Source organism: Vanellus vanellus (genome assembly GCF_965231255.1).
Source record: "Vanellus vanellus genome assembly, chromosome: 1".
In the NCBI taxonomy this organism is placed as follows: Eukaryota; Metazoa; Chordata; class Aves; order Charadriiformes; family Charadriidae; genus Vanellus; species Vanellus vanellus.
In genome coordinates this window covers 132,812,021-132,830,406 of record NC_138905.1, presented here as the reverse complement: position 1 = coordinate 132,830,406, position 18,386 = coordinate 132,812,021, and the positions used below count along the sequence as shown (strand labels likewise).

Sequence of the window (18,386 nt, the reverse complement as noted above, 5' to 3'; positions counted from 1 at the left end):
TGCTGACAGAGTCTGAGTTTGTTGAAGTGTTTTAAGTAAAGTAGCTGTCTGCTCAGTGTCAATGACAAATCTCCCTAAAATGTTTTTAACCAAAACTTTTTTCTTGCTATTTTAAAGTGTTATTATTTTCTTTTAACTTTGACTATGACTAGTATTTTGACTGTAAGTAGAATGATTAGTTAAAGCCAAAGTATTTTCAAAATAGTGTTGTGACATGTAACACTTGGATAATTGAGACACTTGTTCGATAGAGAAGTTGTGACTGTAGAAGTCCCCAGAGTATCATCTTGCTCTTGGTATCTCTAATTATATCTTACCATTGCTTTCATTTTTCCGTAGGCCCTTTCAAGTGAATCATTTGAAAGACTTCCCGTTTTTAATAAGTCTGCATGGCGACACTACAAGACCACACCTGAAGCAGATGACTGGAGCAATCCTAGCAGTGAACCAAGGGATGCTTCTAAATATAAAGCTAATCGATAATTTGCCACCTTTTGTCTCTGTTGGAGATGGCCTCTGCATTCAGTATAAAGTCTCTGCTTTGTTCCAAAATCCTTCAGACCACAATAGCTAATTAATTCCAAACAAAGACCTAATCAGGGCATTGAAAAACAGTAAGAACAAAGTGATGATTGGGACTTTTAAAGGAAGGCACTAAGCACGTTTGGTATGTGAATCCTGTCTACTTCACCAGAATATGCTTGGTTGCTTCAGTCATGCATTGACAAAAGGGATTGCACTGTGATTGCACTTAAGAATACAATGTTGTAACAAAAAGATACTATTTGAAATGGCCAATTTTTATTCCAATATAAGGATTGGCAAGATGTGCAGAATCCCTTTAAATGGTGGATAGTGTCTTGCACAGCAATATAATATAAGAGAAAAATTCTAATGTAGTTAAACATATGCTTTGAAAATCCACTCTTTGCTGCATTTTATATTGCACAGTGTCACCTCTTACAGAAAATCCCTTTGAGCTCTTCAGATTTTGTATCTAATGAGCTTATAAATGCATAGTAATATAAAGGGTTGTGCAGCTTTAAACTGATGCTTTCCCCAAATTCCCAAATCCATTTGTCAAGTGCATACAGAAATTATGTTGTTGTAAGACATTGGGATTTCCACTTCTTGGTATGCACCTTAATGATTTTCTTGACACGCAAACACAGAAATGCATTTCCATACACTTTTCTTTGTTTTGAGGAAAGATCATAAGTAGTTAGATCATTTTTCCATACAAGAAATTCTGTCAATACGGGGGCAGAGGGTAATTCAATTTCATGTTTATTGCCTATCATTTTTTGGGAGGGTTGGGGAGGGAAGAGAAATGCTGAAAGGCCAGACAGCCAGTCATACAAATGAATTTGCCTTAAGAGTGTTGGTTGCTTGGAACCTGATTAGTTTAAAACCTGTAAATAGTTTGCAAAGTTATTTATATATTCAATGTCTGATTATAGTCTGGTAATCTGAATTTGTAGTGTATATAAAGATGTTGTACACCAGCTTTTGGAAAGTGTCTTTGGTCTAAATACATGAAACTGGAAATATCATAGAAATGGGGGGGACAAAACATAGCTGGTACTTGATTTAAAGAAAAAAAAATCACAGAGAAAAAAGCTAAGTATTTTCCCCTTAAATTTATTGTAAGGGTTACTGCTGAGTATTAGGAAACTGTTCTTCACCAAGTCTTTGCCAAATACTGTTTCTGGTAATATGGCCTTTCAGAAAAAATTGTGAGGTTTGAAAGTTCTGGTAATATCCTAGCCACAGGAATAAAGTAGATGAGTTGTAAGCAACTTTGTTGCACCCTCAGTTTCTCTTAGGTGTTTTGATATTTTGTTGAAAGATATTGCAGATTTTAGCATGGAAAAATGAAACTTGTTTACTAAAACTGGGGGGGGGGGAGACGACACACGGACACGGGGACATGACTGTCTCTTTTGTCTCCCAATATTTATTTTTATAGACAACTGATCAGTTAGGTAAGCAGGGAAATGCTGAGAAATTCCTAGATACTAAAAAATAAATCTTAATTTGACTTAACAATAGTACTTTGCACTTACATAGCATGTTTCATCAAAGGATTAAAAGTGCTTTGAGCAATAAGCTTCAAATAGCCCCGTTTCCGAAGAGTCGGAGTCCTTACCTTGCAAACCCTTACTGTTTGTTGCAACTGAACTGTTGCAGTCAGTTCAAGAAGTTGTATATGAATAGCTCATGAGTTTGCAGGGCTTGAGGTTCTGTGGGCTTCGCTACTCTGTACAGTTAAGTCACGTTGGAGCACCAGGTTGTTCTGGCGCACTCTCATACATGTCTCTGCGGAGTGCTGCCGTGCTGCTCAGAGGCAGAGATACCAGGACAGCTGCTGAAGGCTGTCCGACTTGTTAGCTGGGAAGTGGCGCCCTTCTGAGCCAGCAGGTAGGAGGAAGGAGCGTGCTGATGGGGCTGTCGTCTTCTGATCCCAAAGCGGATTCCTTTGACCCTGGCTTAGGGGATCTCTACGTGGCACGGTGAGGGTGTAATGCATGTGGCCTCCAGAGCAATAATTTCCCCCAGCTGCAGGCACTGCTGCAGAGAAGGCAGATTGCTATTGAAGCAATACAGCTATGCTGCTGGGGTGAAATCAGAGTAATAGTTTGACTGAAAGACCAGTTGGAAGTCACATCTACTATAATTTAGTTACTTCTGCCATCACCCATAACTTCTTACTGTTTTTTTTAAATTAATTTCAAGTTGTGTATGTTTTCTAGTAATGGCAGAGGAGGGCTTGCTTAAAAATAGAAATGTGTGATGAAACTAGTATTTTCCCAGTTGCATGTGGTCAGTTTCTCCTAGAACATTACCTGAAACATTCCAAGGAATAAGAGTTTGTGTAAGAAGATGGGTTTCAGCTTTTGTTAGAAATCGTATTTTGAAGTAGTAAATCCTGACCTGGTGCTTCTTTTTGGCTGTCTCCTTGTACTTGAAGAGGAGAGGGAACAGAAAGAAAAGACAGGATGCAGGCGTATTGAACTTGTTTTCATGAAGTGAATATAAACCAGGGAAGCCAATGACTGAAAGGTGAAGATACCGTGGAGGAATGTTATGGTATATTAGTCATTTCACTTCTTTATTCACAAAAGCAACTGGCTGACTTTCAGGACTGAAGTTGCTCTAGTACTTGAAAACTGAAGTCCCCTGAAATGGCACCTATTTCCAAGAACCCTGAGCATGTACGAACAGCTCAAAGCAGGAAGATAGAGCACAAGGAGTGCATTTTCTTTCCATTTCCCAAGGTCTGTCCACGGACGTTATCATCAATATGAGCGAGAAGTAACTTTTCTCCTCTCCAACCTTGTCTAGGCAGCCTGTGCTTTAGTTGAGATTCCAGGTATGCCATAAAGTGTTCTTCGCTCGTTGTCCTCATGCTGTGTTTGTACATTAGGGGTATTAGTCGGAAAATTGTTTCAGGAAACAACAGCAGCAGACTTTTGATTAGAAGAGAGTTTTTCAATGGGTATGCCTGAAAAATGAGGGTGGATGGGTTTTTAATATGGCTTGTTTAACTACAGATACTGATCTTTTTCAGTTACTTCTACCTTTGATTGGAGTCTGTTATAACCATTGGCTTTAATATTTTCGGGATGTTAATACCAGACTTTGTGATGATATCAAAGTGGGGTTTTTTTAATGGATTTCAGATGTGTGGCTTGCTAATGTTATTGCAACCTGCTTGTCTTGAGTTACAGGACACATAAACAGAAAAAAATGTTTTCAGTGAAAATGATTTGTATCTATTGTGTTTAGTGATTAACAGAAACAAACTGAGCAAGAGATGTTTGCTCCTTGATTCTTCCTGAGAATTTACAAAGAACCTCTTTATGTCGTAGCATAACAAATGGTTTAACTTTTTTGTCCACTGTGCATTTTTTTGGTATATGTCTTGAACGTAATCTATTAATCCCCTGTCTAGTTTAATATTAATAGATACTGAAGTCTCTCCAAATCACTTATATATTTGTGCTCCTTGCTTTTCTAGGCTTTGTTTTGAGGCTAACAATGGGTCTTTGAGTTACCACTTGAGAAATTTTCAGAAGATACTGAAATGCTGCTTTTACAACTCAAATGCACAGTCTTTGCTTCTGTACTTGAGTGTGACGACCTAGGATAGTGCTGAGGAAGTCTTTGTCCTGCTGCAGTTTGTGCTACCTCTTGGGCAGTGTTTAAAACAGGTCCCTTGACACATGCTTAAAGAATATCAATATTAATTGTAGTGTTCTTGGAAAACTTGAGTTACTTTTTGGCTATATAAACTACACTTTATAACTCCAACGGATAACATACTTTTCTTCGTCCTCAGTGGCATGTAGAATTTGCTTTGAAACAGCTGTTCACTTTCTCCAAAAAGTGAGCAGGAGTGGTTTTTCAGTGTAGTGCAATCTCCTATTCACCTCCACCCAAACTTAGTGTTTAGGGTGAAGTCTTGACCTCATTGACATGGAAGATGTTTTTGCCCCCTCACCTTTAATAAGCACTTCTAGATCCTTATGTGTTAGGTGCTGCAAAGTGCAAAGTGGTCTTGATTGATACAAATAATTTTGTAGAAAACAGCCTAAATGTGTATTGTTACTATTTATCTTTTGAAGATAACCATGTCTGATTTGTGTGGTGTTCAGTTTCCTTGCATGTTTCCTCGGTTGCCATATAGATGCTGTGGTTTCCAATAGCTCTTCTTCTCCTCTTCCTGACAAACTCACCTGCCTATGAATTAATATATATAAACATGTTTTTGCAGAACTTAAGAGGATATGATGGCAAATGACAGAACGATGTATTACTGAGTTAAAAGGCGAGTTTATTCACAAATGAGGAACATAGTTATAAATTGTGTAGCGACTTCAGGGCTGAATCTTGCAAATACTTGCACAAGTAACACTGTATAAGAGTAGTCCCACTTAAATGAATCTGTTCTCAGGATCAGGAGTTAAGCTGTTGACGTTAATTTGGAGCAATGAAGATTTGTGTAACTGAAGTGGCTTTTGAATTAAAAATAAATACGAACATGTAAAGTTCACGTGCTTTAATTGCAGTATTATGTTACCTTAAAAGGTCTTGGAAATTGGCATAGAGAACTTGTTTCTTAAATCTAGAGATTTTTTTTTATGTAGTATCAGTAGGATTGATGTTTGTGATAATTCTGACATTGTCAAACTAGTATTCATTCCTTTATTAAAATTTTTCCTTTGAATTGAATACTGCCGAGAGGTGCCAGATTGACAGTCCTTTGAAATCCATACCCTCTGCCTGTGGATGGTATCAGGCAGTGGCAGGGCATGTTTCCAAGTGGTGCACTATCCCTGCTCTCAGCTGTCCAGCAAGGACTGCGCTTATGTGAGGCACGTGCTAGCTGTTTCACGCCTGCCATCTCTGATGAGCTGTTAAGGGTGTGCTAAACTTGGGTTGGGGTTTACGATGGGAGTTTCTGACGTGGGTGGATATCAAGTCAGTTTGTTCCCCACATCAGTTATGGGACAGAAGTCTCACTGGTGAGCTGGCCTGCGTTGCACCTGGCATCCAAGAGGGAAAGATGTCTCATGTTGCCTTTCCTCAGAGGTGGCGTCATTTGAATCAACTGAACCTATAATGAAATAGGGGAAGCTAATTTTTCATGAGATTACTTGTTGATGTTTAAAATCTAATTTTGAGTCTTCTGTAACTTGCGTTGGAATTGTTTCTAGTCCAATACCCATGTATATAGTTTGTGCATACTCTTATTTTCCTTTTTTTCTTCCATTGCTGACAAATAAAAACATGTGAAAACTACATGATGAAATTTTTAGGGGACCGATTTGGTTTCACACACTGTGGAGCTCAGTTTGTGATTTGGCAGCCCAAGGTCAACTTCACAGTTGCCTACAGAGGGACACTTCCAGAGAGCTGCAGTTGGGAGCTCAGAGTAATTGTAGATAAGTGTTTTTCTTGCCTGTTTTGTCACAAAGCAGTTTGAAATCTTCCATGGAAACATACATTTGAGTGTTTCCACGTCCATCTCCCCCCACCTCAAGATTGATTCCTAATATCTCAAGCATAATTTATTATTTGTCAAGTTTGTTCTAGAACTATATAAAAATGCAATTGATTCTGTATTGTATTACTCTGAATTTTCAGGTACATTTAATCTGATCTGGTTTGTATCAGATTGCCAGGTAGATTTTTAGACTTTAAAACTTTTAATGTCTTTCATAAGTATGTTTTATTCCTGTCTAATATGAGTCTTTATCAAATGCTTATTTTCACAAGAAACTCTAGTTTTCATTCTGAAGTTACCTTTCAGTGATTCTTGTGGTGCAAGACTGTTTTTTAAAAAAAATACTCTAAAGTATTTTGGGATAAAACTTAATTTTCTTTTCTGTATTCTGAGAAACTTGGGTTAACCTAGTGACTCTTGGTTTACTCTTTAACTAGCATTCCTTGCTCCTTTCTCAGAACACTGAGGTAAGAAAAGTTCAGGCCTCTTACCTAGAAACTGCTGTTTCTGAATAACTGCCTAAAATAGAAAACCTCTGGCAATGAACCCCAAATTCTCCTTTTCTCACTTTCATTAGAGAAATCCAGAAGGAGTTGTAGTTTACAAGCATTAAGTCAAAACAATTACAAATTAAACTTATTTGGTGACTGAGAACTTGGCCATTTGAAAATATGAAGTAATATTTAAAAAAAAGAGTTTTGTTTCATGTTCTCCAAATTTGTGGTTTTGAAGGAACACCCAGGTTTATAAGCAGAAAAGATGGAAGCATTGGCAAAACATGTAAGACCTGAATTAGAGAGTTTTGGTGCCATCCATAGACAATGTATGTTTCAAATTTGGCTGAAATTCAGCTAGACTGTTGTGGTTTCACTGACCATTTTGTTATATAAGTGTATTGGGTTTTTTCCTTTGGTTTTATATCCCTTACTATCGATCGAGACATAATAATTTATTGTTTTAATAATGAATTGTTTTAATATATCAATGCGATAACAGAAGGGAGTATTTAAGCCCTTGAATCATCACTGTTACTGTGGTAGTGGCAGCACAGCTTCACAGCACTTCAAATTCCGTACTTCTGCAAACCAGCAGTCTGTAGGGACCAATTTCAGTGAGATGCTGAAGGCAGGAGGTGAGGTACCTGTCTGGGCAGTGCTGACCCTTCCTCTGAAGCGAATAGAGATGAAGCCTGCCGTTTTAGCCACTTCCTAATATTTCTGTGGAGTGTGATGTTTCCTTTAATGTTCAATATTATTAAGGATTGTCTCCAGTTCATCCTTGCTGCTTGGAGTTTTTGATTTCCTGACATGGAAGCAGCAGAAGCTCCTACAGCAGTTTAGAACCAGAAGTGAGTTATTGGGGATTTCTGAAATGCTGGTGTCTGATTGTTCTGGGTACGTCAGCACAGTTTGTCACCGCACATTGTTTTCTTTGAAGCATATGAGCAGATTTTGGTGGGGTTTGTTTTTTTTTTTTTCTGCTGCATAAATCTCCCTAAAGCTGAAGTTTCTTGGATTATTCTCAACATCTGAAATATCTGTTATAAAATAACACCCAAGTAACACCCAAGGCTTCTACCTTGAAATTTCTTCAGCTTTCCATAAAGTTCTATATGCGTTCATAACTTATTCAAGAAAATGAAAAAAACAAAGTTTCTTACCAAGCAATTCCAGAGCAGGAAGATGCCTGGAGACCCAGCTTGCTTGACTCATTAACTTTCTTATTAAGTAACAAATGAGGCTCCAGATGGTCAGAATTTTGCTAGAACTGAGATAATTTTCTTTCAGATGAAGAATGTATTTTAAAACTTCAGATGAGAAGAAATCTGTGTGTTGTACTTTCTCGCTGCTTACCATTTGCCATGATGGGATATTCACAGGAGCTGGGTGGTTAATTAAGTAGCTCAGAATTGCAAAATCTGTCAGCACGTACTGCATAGTATTTGAGAGTGGCTGTCTGTAGAATATGAAGCAAGTAGTTGCAGGAGCAGCAGTATAATTAAGATTTATGGCTCTAGGACACAGGCTTATGTGGGAGAACAAATTGTAATAAGCGATCAGGCTCTCATTATACAATTCGTGCCTCTTTTAGACTGTTGAAGATTCCCTTGGTGCTTAAATCTGTTACTTTCAGTGGAAAGAGAAGTCTTGCAGTAGACATTTTTAAATGAAGTCAGACATACAAAACATGCCAGGCAGGCTTAATAATAAAAATTAAACTTTTTTTTTGTCAAATTAGTTTATATTCATTATCTAACCCGGAGGCTGTCTTTACTTTAAGCTTTTGTACCATCTTAATTGAATGTAGTAAACAATGCCCGCTGTATTTTGTTTAAGAGCATCAGACGTTCAGAAAACTTGTTACAGCAATCTGAAAACCCTTCTCCACCTAGTGACTTGGATAATTTTTTATGTCTTTGGCCCAAACTGTCCTCCTTTGTGTCTCCTAGTCCAAAGGCAGCAGGCATGTCGCTTTGCTTCCACTAGCGTGCAACTAGGAGACGTGATTTGACAGTTGTAAGACGATTTTCCTTCTTGACCTGCCACTGTGGGTTCTTTTCTTGAAATTAATAAATGAGCAGGCCCCTGTAAACGTGTCATTTTTTTCAGAAGAAAGCTTCAGGTCTGCCAGTTTGCGAGGTCACATGTTGATCTGTGTTTTGGTATTAGAAACCTTCCAAGGGACAGCAGCTTCATTACAATTCCCTTGTGGTTGTGCAAACTGATGGCAGCTTGCACTGTTGCGAGATGTATGTCGTTAAAATGTAGGGGCCATCCTCGCAGGCTTGAGGTTGTCGGTGGTGTGCGTGGCTTCTGCTGCGTTTTCTGTGAGCACCTTCTGTGCCTGTTTCACTTTACCCTTTATTCTTTCGATAATAAATCTCTTTGTAGACATAAGAATACTTGATATAATCCTTGGGGCTGTGGAGGACCAACACTTAAGGCATAGTTAGATTTGCATTCGGGTAAAGGGACCTGGGCTTTTGTGTGTGTGTGTTGTGGCTGTGTGGTCATTTCTATGTCACTAGATGTTGGTGGACTAAAGGTCAAGTTTTACCGCCAGTGAAACAATATTCGTTCCTTCTTTATTTTCAGATATGAGTGTCTGCTGTCAGTATGGTGCAGTATGCATGAAAACCACCTGCTACGTTATGCACTAAGTAAAATGGCTATGTCCTGTACATTATAATGTACAAGTTTTACCAGCTTTACAAAATATTTTGCAAATAGCCATTTGTGATGGGTGAAGAGGTTGCAGTTACACTTTGTTCTAGTATATTAAATACATTTTGTCTTGCTGTTACTCTGTGCACTTAATGATGGAGGATGCCGGCTGGCTGAACATCCTGGTTCACAGCAAGAGAACTGAAGTTTCTAGATTTTTAATGGCATATGAAAGTATTTCATCAAAGTGTTTGATACATAACTGTCAGTGCTTAAATATAATTAATCTCTAACTTTTGGTTTCTCAATAAATAGTTGAACAGTTGGGTAAAACATGCAAAATTATCACCTTGAGCACTTCCCTGTAGATAGAATTTCATTCAGTTAATGGGCAAAGTCAATTCTGTGGGTGGCATGGCAGTACCACCACTCTTTGCATAATGGCTGTATTTTAATTAGCTTCTATATAGTATATCACTGTTTTCAATGACAACTTGACTTGAATTCCCAGAAACTGGAAGCCAAAAGGTGTCAGAATAGAGGTGCTTGACCTCATGGCATTAATTTTTCTTGCATTTCTTTAAAAGATACAGACTATGAGTTTGCTGGTGATTTCTGACAGTTCTCCATGTTCTCTGTGTGTCTGTGATACAAGTGTGTGCTGTGGGACGGTGTGAAGAAAAGGTACTTTTGAGGGGGGGGGAAGAAAAAGGAAAAAAAATTAAATCACCCAAGATTTGCTATGCTGTTTGGATTAATGTTTAATTTGGAACCAGATATTGGGGGGAATCTTGTTAGTTCTTATACAGGATATGCATTATGCAGTTTTCTCTTTCATGTGAACAGTATGAATATTTAAAATGTCCTTTTTCTTCTTTTCTGGAATAAATGCACTCATTTGGGAGAGGCCTTTCAGATGACCGAAGCCAAAAAAAAAAAAAAAACCCAACCAAACCAGAAATTTTCTCAGAGGGATAGTTTCATACTTTGTTTTGGCATTTGGCAGTGCAAACTGAGGATGCTGTTAAAAATTAAACTAGTTAACTTTTAAACTGACAATACAAAATATCTTAAGCATTAGTTTTGAAATGAAAAAGCTAAAAACTAGTGTGCCGTGTAGTACATTAAAATAACCCAACCCTGTTTGTATTCAAAGCTAGTCACTTGTAATGAGCAGGTTATAATTAATCTACTTTTCCTAAGTGGATGATGGCTTTGCAGTTCACAGTTACTTTATTTTATGGAAAACCAGGGTTTGTTTGTAAGGAAATATGATTAGAGAATGATAGAATAGGGTTTAAAAGTACCACAATGTGCTGAAGAGGCCGTAATGTATCACAACAAAGCTGTTTCTAGAATTTGAAATACCCGTGAGACTTGAAGTACGTGTGCAGCCTGGGCAGTGCCGCCGTGTGGGATTTTCTCTTTCACTGTTCTTGCCTTGTATGCTTAGGCACAGGAATAATTGTTTTGAGATAATGGACCGTTTTCTTCTTGATTAGTCCAGTTAAACATTAAAAAAAAATAAATATTGCTAGGATTTGTAAATGTGAAAACTGCCTTGCAACTGTATTTTCACTTGATTCCCACAGTCATTTAAAAACAAAAAAAAATCTTTAGTTTCCTAGATGCTTAGCTTTCACTTGCCAGAGGTTTTGTTTGCACCCTTTCTGCGAGCAGAAGTCGATCATGGGAATTTAGGGTTTACTGCTGTGTTTGATCCCTTAGGACCAAGCCCACTGGCCAGGTACCGAGGCAGCCCCTGCCGGCCCTGACGAGCTTCTTTGAGCCTGTGGGCTCATGGCTGCACAGGAGGAGCGAGTCGGGGTCTGGGCACTGGTCGGTTCACCCGCCCTCGCAGGCGTCTTTCGCAGCATGAGCTTTGCTGCGCCAGCAAGCGCGTCCTCTGTAGGTCAGGGAAGGTGGGGCTACTTTAAAAAGGGAGAATCCTGGTTCTTTCCCGTGTACTTGTTGAAGTCACAGTGAATGGCAGAGAAATAGGCAGAGTAGGGGTTTGGGGTATACACCCTTCAGATGCCTTTCTGGGATCCTCCAGGTATTTTACTGCTGTGCTGTGGTTATTTAACATACTTTGCTGGGCAGCAAAAGGAATGCCCCTCCTGCCTATGGAGATGAGACATTTATCTGGAACCTAAATGTAAATGGAAAGCTGAGCTACCAAAATGATGAGAGGAAAATGTTGTAAGTAGTCAAATCCTGATGACTCCACAGAGGTCACTTATTTTATATGTATTACAGACCATGAAGTATTACCAGAGAAATTTGGGATCAAGCCCTGTAATCTTTTAATCCTTCGAGGGGACAGTTGTCAGTTGTAACCCTTTTGAGAAGGGTTAAAGGAGAGGATCATTCCAAAGGCATAATTTCCTCCTTAAATATATTTTGCCCGTTTGTCTTCAGATTATATTTTGCCACACTCCAGTAGAGCAGCCTCTTGCGTTTGTGTGAAGGGCAAAACTGCTGTACTTGGCTTACAAACTGGCTGTTCCTCATTGAAGGATGGGTGCTGTGGGAGAGAGTATCTAAAAAGGGATGGAGATACCAAATGTGAAAGAACTCTTTGAACTGAAGAAAGGTATTGGCCCAGCCGTAGACTGGTCATGACTAACTTCTGGTCTAGGGGAATTCAAGCCTTTTATTTGAGGAACTGGTTTTAACATGGGAGTGCACTGCACGCAGCTGGGAGATCCAGCAGAGTCACTTTTGACAGGAAGAGCCTCAGTTGTTGCTGAAGTCCTACGTTCCCCAATTAGCATGGCAAAAATGCATTTCCAAAGGCTTTCAGCTATTTTTATTTTGTTCTGTATCTGTCTTCTCCCTCAGGTGGAGCTGTGAGACAGTGGCCTCGATTTCCATTTGGATTAGAAATGCTTAATGCTGCCCTTCCTTGGGCACACCAGGAAAGGGTTTTCCCTCTGGAACAAGATCCCTCTGGGGAACATGCATTGTATTTTGAGAGGGGAAAAAAAAAAAAAATCTCTCTTCAAAATAAGATCAGAAGAGGAGTTGTTAAGATAGCCTGCTGCCTGAAAGGGTCTCCACACAAGAGGCAAAGCCCTAGGTCCATTTTCTGGTCCATCTTCAGCTCTTAGGAGGAGGTCAGAGGTCTTCTGCACCAGACTCAAGTGAAACTGCTGCTTAATTATGTCCTATCATGTAGGACTCTTTTTCCCATGATAGTTTATTATTACCCTTTTTTTACAAGCAAATTTGACGTAATGTCAAACCCTTTGTTCCTGCCAAGCTGAGTTGATGGGCCTGGTGTTGATTCAGGGGACCTGCTTGTTCCTGAGGGGGTTTGCTCTGCACCCGAACAAGAATCTCCCCTGACCTCAGGCTGGGCTGCATATGGTGTGTGCTCAGGGGGATGCGGCACTGGGGACCCACCAGTCAGCATCCGTTGGCAGAAGTCATTCTCCTGAGACTTCGGAGTGGAAGAGCAAGGATTGCGGTTGAGGAAGCAAAGCCCACATGTGCCAAGGGGAATTTAAACAGCTTTGCCTTGTTTAGTGAAGACTTTGGAGTGGGGGAGGAAGTAAAGGATCTGCCACTGCTGTTGGACTGGAGCTGTTTTACAGTCGTCTTGTAGTTACTTCTGCAGCATATGTCTGTGGTCGCTAGTTGAGCAAGGCGTGACGCCTGTCCTGCCTCCAGGCCAAAATCACCTCTGCCTTTTCAGGGGGAGAGAAGGGGGAAGCGAACAGCGTAATTTCCAGTGGGATGACTTACAGATGTAAAAGGGAAAGCAGCAGCAGCACCCAGCAGAGAGCAGGATGGGCAACGCTAGGGATTTATTACAGCCGTATCCTTGATAAATGGTCCTAGCTAGCTGGTCCCCTTAGGTAGTTAGGATTCCTCTGCAGTTTTCCTGTACCTTTATTTGAAATGCCTATTTCCTGGTGTTGACTTTGTCCAACTTCCAGCTGTCAGTACTGCTTTGTGCTATTCTAAATATTTTCTTTCTCTTGAGAATTATGTCCCTACAATTTCTGGAAATAATTTTTAGTATACACACAATTATAATCTGTTTTTTTATATGTTTGATTTATCTTTCTTGAGTCTTTTGAGTTAAATCATCCCTGTGAGTGAGCTTACACAGTGTTGTATTTCATGCCTAAATAATGGAAGAATTTAAACCCAAGGAAATACTGTAGCTGTTTCACAAGCGCTGGCATAAGAGCTCTGCCTCATACTGCAGAAAATTCTCTGCTTCTTCAGTGACATTTCAAATATTCTACCTGTTTCATCATGAGCTCATATGAATTTACAGTGGGGACTTTCTGACCACCTCCCGTCGTGCTCTTTGCTAGTGTTTTCAGGGTTTCTATGGTGCAGTGAAACACCAGTTATACAATTTAAAATGCTTTGCAGTTCGTACCACTGGATTTAAAGTTTGTCTAACGCAGTGCTTGTTTGCAGCAGAGGGAGAAGCTACCACAGCTTCTTGTGCTGCAGCTCTTGTTTTGTGTCACCTTGCCGGGGAGAGCAAGACTCAGTGATGGCCCATGTTGTCTCTGGGTTTAGCTGAGGCCTGAACGAGGCTCCCTGTTGTCCCTTCCCAGAGCGCTGTCAGCAGCGCAGGTGTATGTGTGTGCAGAACCAGCACCTAAAAGGCAGTGAGATCGTGGCAGGCGTCAGTCAGACGTGGTCCCTCTCCGTGGGGCTGTGGAGGCAGCGCAGTGGCAGAAGAGAAGCGGGACTGCAGACAGGCTGACTTTCCCGGTGCCGGGAGTGTAAGAGGACATCTTATGTATCTCCCAAGTGATGCAACACACTGCTCAAAACAGCCCCAAATCCATCTTAAGTGATAAAGCTTGTATTACCAAGGACACTTTGGTGTGGATCCTGTGCCTTTAAATAGTTTCTCTGCCATGCCAAGCGACTTTGAAATTTGTTCTTATTCTGCAGTTAAAAATACCTTAGCGTGGAAGTCCTAAGTCCCCGCCTGCTGGCTCAGCTTCGCCCTGCCTGAGGCAGGACTGACAATAAATAAATAATTTTTTGAAAAAAAATCTTTTCTACAGCTGCTGCAGTAATAATTTCTTTCTTACAGAAAGGACAACAGGGAAAGAGCGCAGCAGGAACATTCAGGCATCAGACTGTCTGGAAGGAAGAGTAAAGTTCGAAGGCCACTGTCAGGAGTTGTCCTGGGGGCTAATGTTTGCTGCTGCAGTTTTAACATAAATCTGGCACAGCTGCAAACCACATTGGTACACACAGGAGCATCGCTGCTGCTGGGGACGGTTTTCAGAAGCAGAACCAGGATGGCCGCAAAAGCACTGCCTCTTTCTTCCACTTAGAAGTAAGACTTCAAAAGAAGTAAGAATGAAAATAGCGGCTCCTGATTGCACTGGGCTGGGGCAGAGGGCAAGGGAGGTCTCGGACTTGCTGGTGTCTAATGTTGCGCCGTGCCATCTTGAGGCAGCATTTCCCCACCTTCACCTTGCAGCAATAAAAATGTGAATGCAGGAAAGCAGAGGTGATCCTGTCAGAGCGGAGAGCGGCAGTAGTAGCTCGAGCAACAGGATTTGGGGCAGGGTGGGGAGGCTGCTCTAGTGGCATTTGTGGGGTCATAAAGCCCTGGGGTACAAAGGATGGGGATGACAAGCTCTGGGCTATCGGGGGGGGCTACACCAGGCATCGCATTTATGTGTCGAAAGGTGCTATAAATGAAGGTGAGAGGCAGCATTATCTGTTGTACACTGTTTATTTTTCATGTGGAGCTTGGCTGATAAATAGGACTGAATTAAAGCAACACTCATGAAAAATAAAACCCAACCATGACTCAGAAGTGCAAAATTGCCCTCTACGTGTCCAGAGGCAATGAGGTTCTGGTTTGCTGGAGACAGCACGTGGATATTGGTGTCTGTACCAGCAGGCCAAAGGCTTCAGCTTATTGATATCCTAAATGCGAAAGGTCGTCTGGTACAGTGTATGGCTTTGTCACTGGATAGCCACCTGTGACTCTGAGAAACAGCTTCTGTTAACAAGAGATCACTGGTGAGTTTTTCTCCAGTTCCCACTTACAAGTTGTGGTGCTGTCTTCCACTCAAACCACTGAACAAGGGCTGCTGAAAGGTAAGCGCTATGAAATTAAAACAAAAAAAAACCCCAAACAGTAAAAGCTAAGGACAACAAAAACTTGCGCACCTCCATTGCATTTGGACATGGCTCGTTGTATAAACAGCACCAGTAGAGAGCAGACGGTTCCCGTGGTGGAGGAGTGGTTTGTGATGGGAAGACTTAAAAGACTTGCAAAGGATCAGAAAAACTAACGAGTGCAACCCAGGTATGAAATTACAGTAACAGGTTGCCTAAGGCTGAGAAAGGTCTTAATTGCATCGTCCCATCGGGCACACAGCTGGGGGCAGCTGAACCAGCTGTGGCTCTCCCCTTGCACTTGCTAGTGAAAGCAGTAGTTCACCCTGTTCCCTGCTCATCTTTTTGCAGCTCTGTTAAGAAGAAACTAGCTTGACTCCAGAGGACAAAGCATGCCACGAGATATGTACTCAGTTTTGTCATAGCTGAAGTGTCTGGCAAAGTGTTCCCCCCCCCCCCCCCCCCCAAAAAAATCAGTTACCTCATGGTGGGGAATGGATGAAACCTGTAGGGAATGAAGAGCATGGGGGCTAATTTGGTGCCTGGTACGAGGGTCTGTAATTTACCTGCCTGGTAAAGTATCTGGAAGGGAAGGAGTTTACCTACTAGGTCACTCAGCGAGGTAAGGACGGTAGCCTGGGGGACACCGCTGCCAGTGGGTACTACCCCTGTGTGCTCAGGCACTCGGGCATCTTGTTCCGTCAGCTCTTTCCAAGAGGAAAGCTCAGAGCCTTCCCTCTCCCAGTGTTTCCTGTGCTGCCTGCGCAGGGAACCACAGCACAGTGCTGACTGGTGCTGCCCGCAGCAGGCTGCCTCTCCTGATGGGTTTGCAACTCCAGGCAGCAGTGGCACAGTGGCAATTTCGCCCCTGTGACCCCCTGCCCAGGCTGCCTGAGGTCTGTGCCCAGCAGGCTGCTGGTGGGACAGGCGGGACCAGCACCAAAGCTGGTGCTGGGCTGGAGAACCTCAAACATGCTCGTGCACTGAGGCAGGCTTCGCCAGGCAAACCCAGGAGCAAAATCACATCGTTGGTTCGCAGAGCTACCACAGTGCTGCGGGCTGAGTGTTCCCTGCGGTTTTCCGCACTGTGGGGCAGGGCAGCCCCGGTGGGCTGGGGGTCCCCCATGGTCAGAAATCCTGCAAGTTTGCAGCCACCTCACTAGGTGCCTACCGAAGGACTGAACGGCGGAGCCGTCCTTTCCTTTGCCAAGCTGGAAGGAAATCGGCTAGTGCTTCGAGGGGCAGGGAAAGCTTCACCCGTGCTACCCTTTCTGTGGTTCTGCTTGGGGCTCTACGGGGGTCATGGACAGAAAAAGAAAATCCCCAACCTAATCCTGTTTAAAAGGCATCAGTTGTTTTTTTTTCAAACTTTTTCTCCACATTAGGGTACAGGAATGGCCTCGGGACCCCTGCGGGAGCAGGGTGTCTGTGAAAACATCTTGTTCAGAGTTTGAGAAATTTGTCTAACCAGCTGAGTAGCATGTGAGGACAGCAGCACTGTTGTGCTGTGTTGTTTGGCGATTCCTAGCTGGGCACACCAGGATTTCCTAGGAGGCCATGTCTCGAGGCCTTGGGATCCCATGTGTGTTTTTATAGAATTTACCAGTAAAAATCACCAACGTCTTCAAACTATTTCCTACAACAACACATTCCAGCTTGGGGCTGTCTTTTCATTGACTTTCTTGCCTCCAAAGTGCAAAGCCAGGGAGCAAAACAGAAGTTATCAGGTAGCTGTTCAGGCACTGGGAACACGGAGAGCGATTTGATAAAGCAAATACAGCCTGACTCTTTACATACACCCCGTAGAGAGGCTTGATCAAAAAGCAGCATTCAATAGCTTGAATATATTAAATGGATTTCCACCAACTCAACTGGAGAGCTCTCCATTTCACTGGCATGGTTTGGGGTCTGGGGCAGATTTCTTTCAAATAGGGGGGGGGGGGAAAAAAGGTAAAAATTTATTTCCCCTTTCTAAATGTATTTGCTGCAGCAATGCCATTCCTTCACATGCCAGAAGAGCTCAAGGTTAGCAGGGACCAGTACAACTGCATATTCTCCATCCACAGGCCGCAGCTGGCGCTTGCCTGTGTGCTGGGTCCGGATGGGGAGCCGACCAGGCTCCTCCTGCCAGCCCTACCTACTGCAGAGCTCCCCACCAGCCTGGCCTGGCCACAGCAGCTGTAAGCAGCAACGCATGGACAGGAACTTGCACAAAGGTGTTATGTTTTTCTGTCAGTCCCCAGTACCATGTCTGGCAAGCACTGCTGGCCGGGCCTCCAGGCACAGCGAGAGAGTGGGGATGGGATAAGCTCTTCCTGAGATCTCCCTTGCTGTGCTCCAGTCCGTTTTTGACATCTTCTCCCAGAGCACATTCCTTGCTGTCAGAGATACCCCTGATGTTCCTCACGCTTTTCCCCATCCAGTGGTTGAGTTCATTGCTTGTTCTTCTGTCTCATGGTTAAAAAAATATATCTTTATTTTACTTTTCATCCTCATCTCCCTCGCTCATGCTGCTGAGGGAGGCAGAGGCAGCTTTTGGAGAAGAGGGAGGGGAGGCTTTATTGAAGACCCAGGGTGGAGATGGAGAACGGGATGGAGAGCGGCCTCGCGTAGGACTGCTGTTTGGGCTCTGCCGGGGAGAAAAAGCCTGGAGCATTCGGCCGCTCCGTTCCTGGAACATTTGCTTCTGCAAAAGCAAAGTGAAAAGATGCTCTTTGAGTAATGCACAGCGGGGAAGGTATGTCTGTGGGCAGACAGGGGCTGCCCTGCACTGCACCTCCCACCTGAGGAGAGAGCACAGAGCCAGAGGGTAGACTTCCACTCTGAAGCATGGCCAGTGCAGCCCACACTTAGCCTTTGCCTCTTCTACTGTGCTTCTAATAACCCCGTTTTTACATGACAAGAATTTTGCTTAGATCCTCACGCACCCCTAGTGTGAGAATATCGTGTGTACTGTCCTAAGTCAGCTAGGGGGAACTCCCTTTGGATTGTTTGTGTTGGTCACACTCTGTTTCAAAAAGTCAGTTTTCTGCCTGAACTCCCTGTGTTCCTTGTTCCCAGGACGTTCTCCTTTTAGCCTGTTGGGATGGACC

General features: G+C 42.4%; 3 protein-coding genes across 3 annotated transcripts in view; 1 reads left to right on the top strand and 2 right to left on the bottom strand.

Moving 5' to 3' along the window:
* Window positions 1-1,835, top strand: part of PDK3 (pyruvate dehydrogenase kinase 3) — a 58,179-nt gene extending 56,344 nt beyond the window's left edge. The window contains exon 11 of the mRNA XM_082491611.1: window positions 340-1,835. Within this exon, the coding sequence (XP_082347737.1) occupies window positions 340-483 (144 nt within the window). The 3' untranslated portion in view covers window positions 484-1,835. The remainder of the gene's footprint in view (window positions 1-339) is intronic.
* The window catches only part of ACOT9 (acyl-CoA thioesterase 9), a 334,937-nt gene that overhangs the window by 307,686 nt on the left and 8,865 nt on the right, over window positions 1-18,386 (bottom strand). The gene's annotated exons all lie outside the window — the stretch shown is intronic.
* The window catches only part of PCYT1B (phosphate cytidylyltransferase 1B, choline), a gene marked incomplete at its 3' end in the record, with an annotated part of 33,545 nt that continues 32,932 nt past the window's right edge, over window positions 17,774-18,386 (bottom strand). The window contains exon 8 of the mRNA XM_082498660.1: window positions 17,774-17,980. Coding sequence (XP_082354786.1) covers window positions 17,774-17,980 — 207 coding nt within the window. The remainder of the gene's footprint in view (window positions 17,981-18,386) is intronic.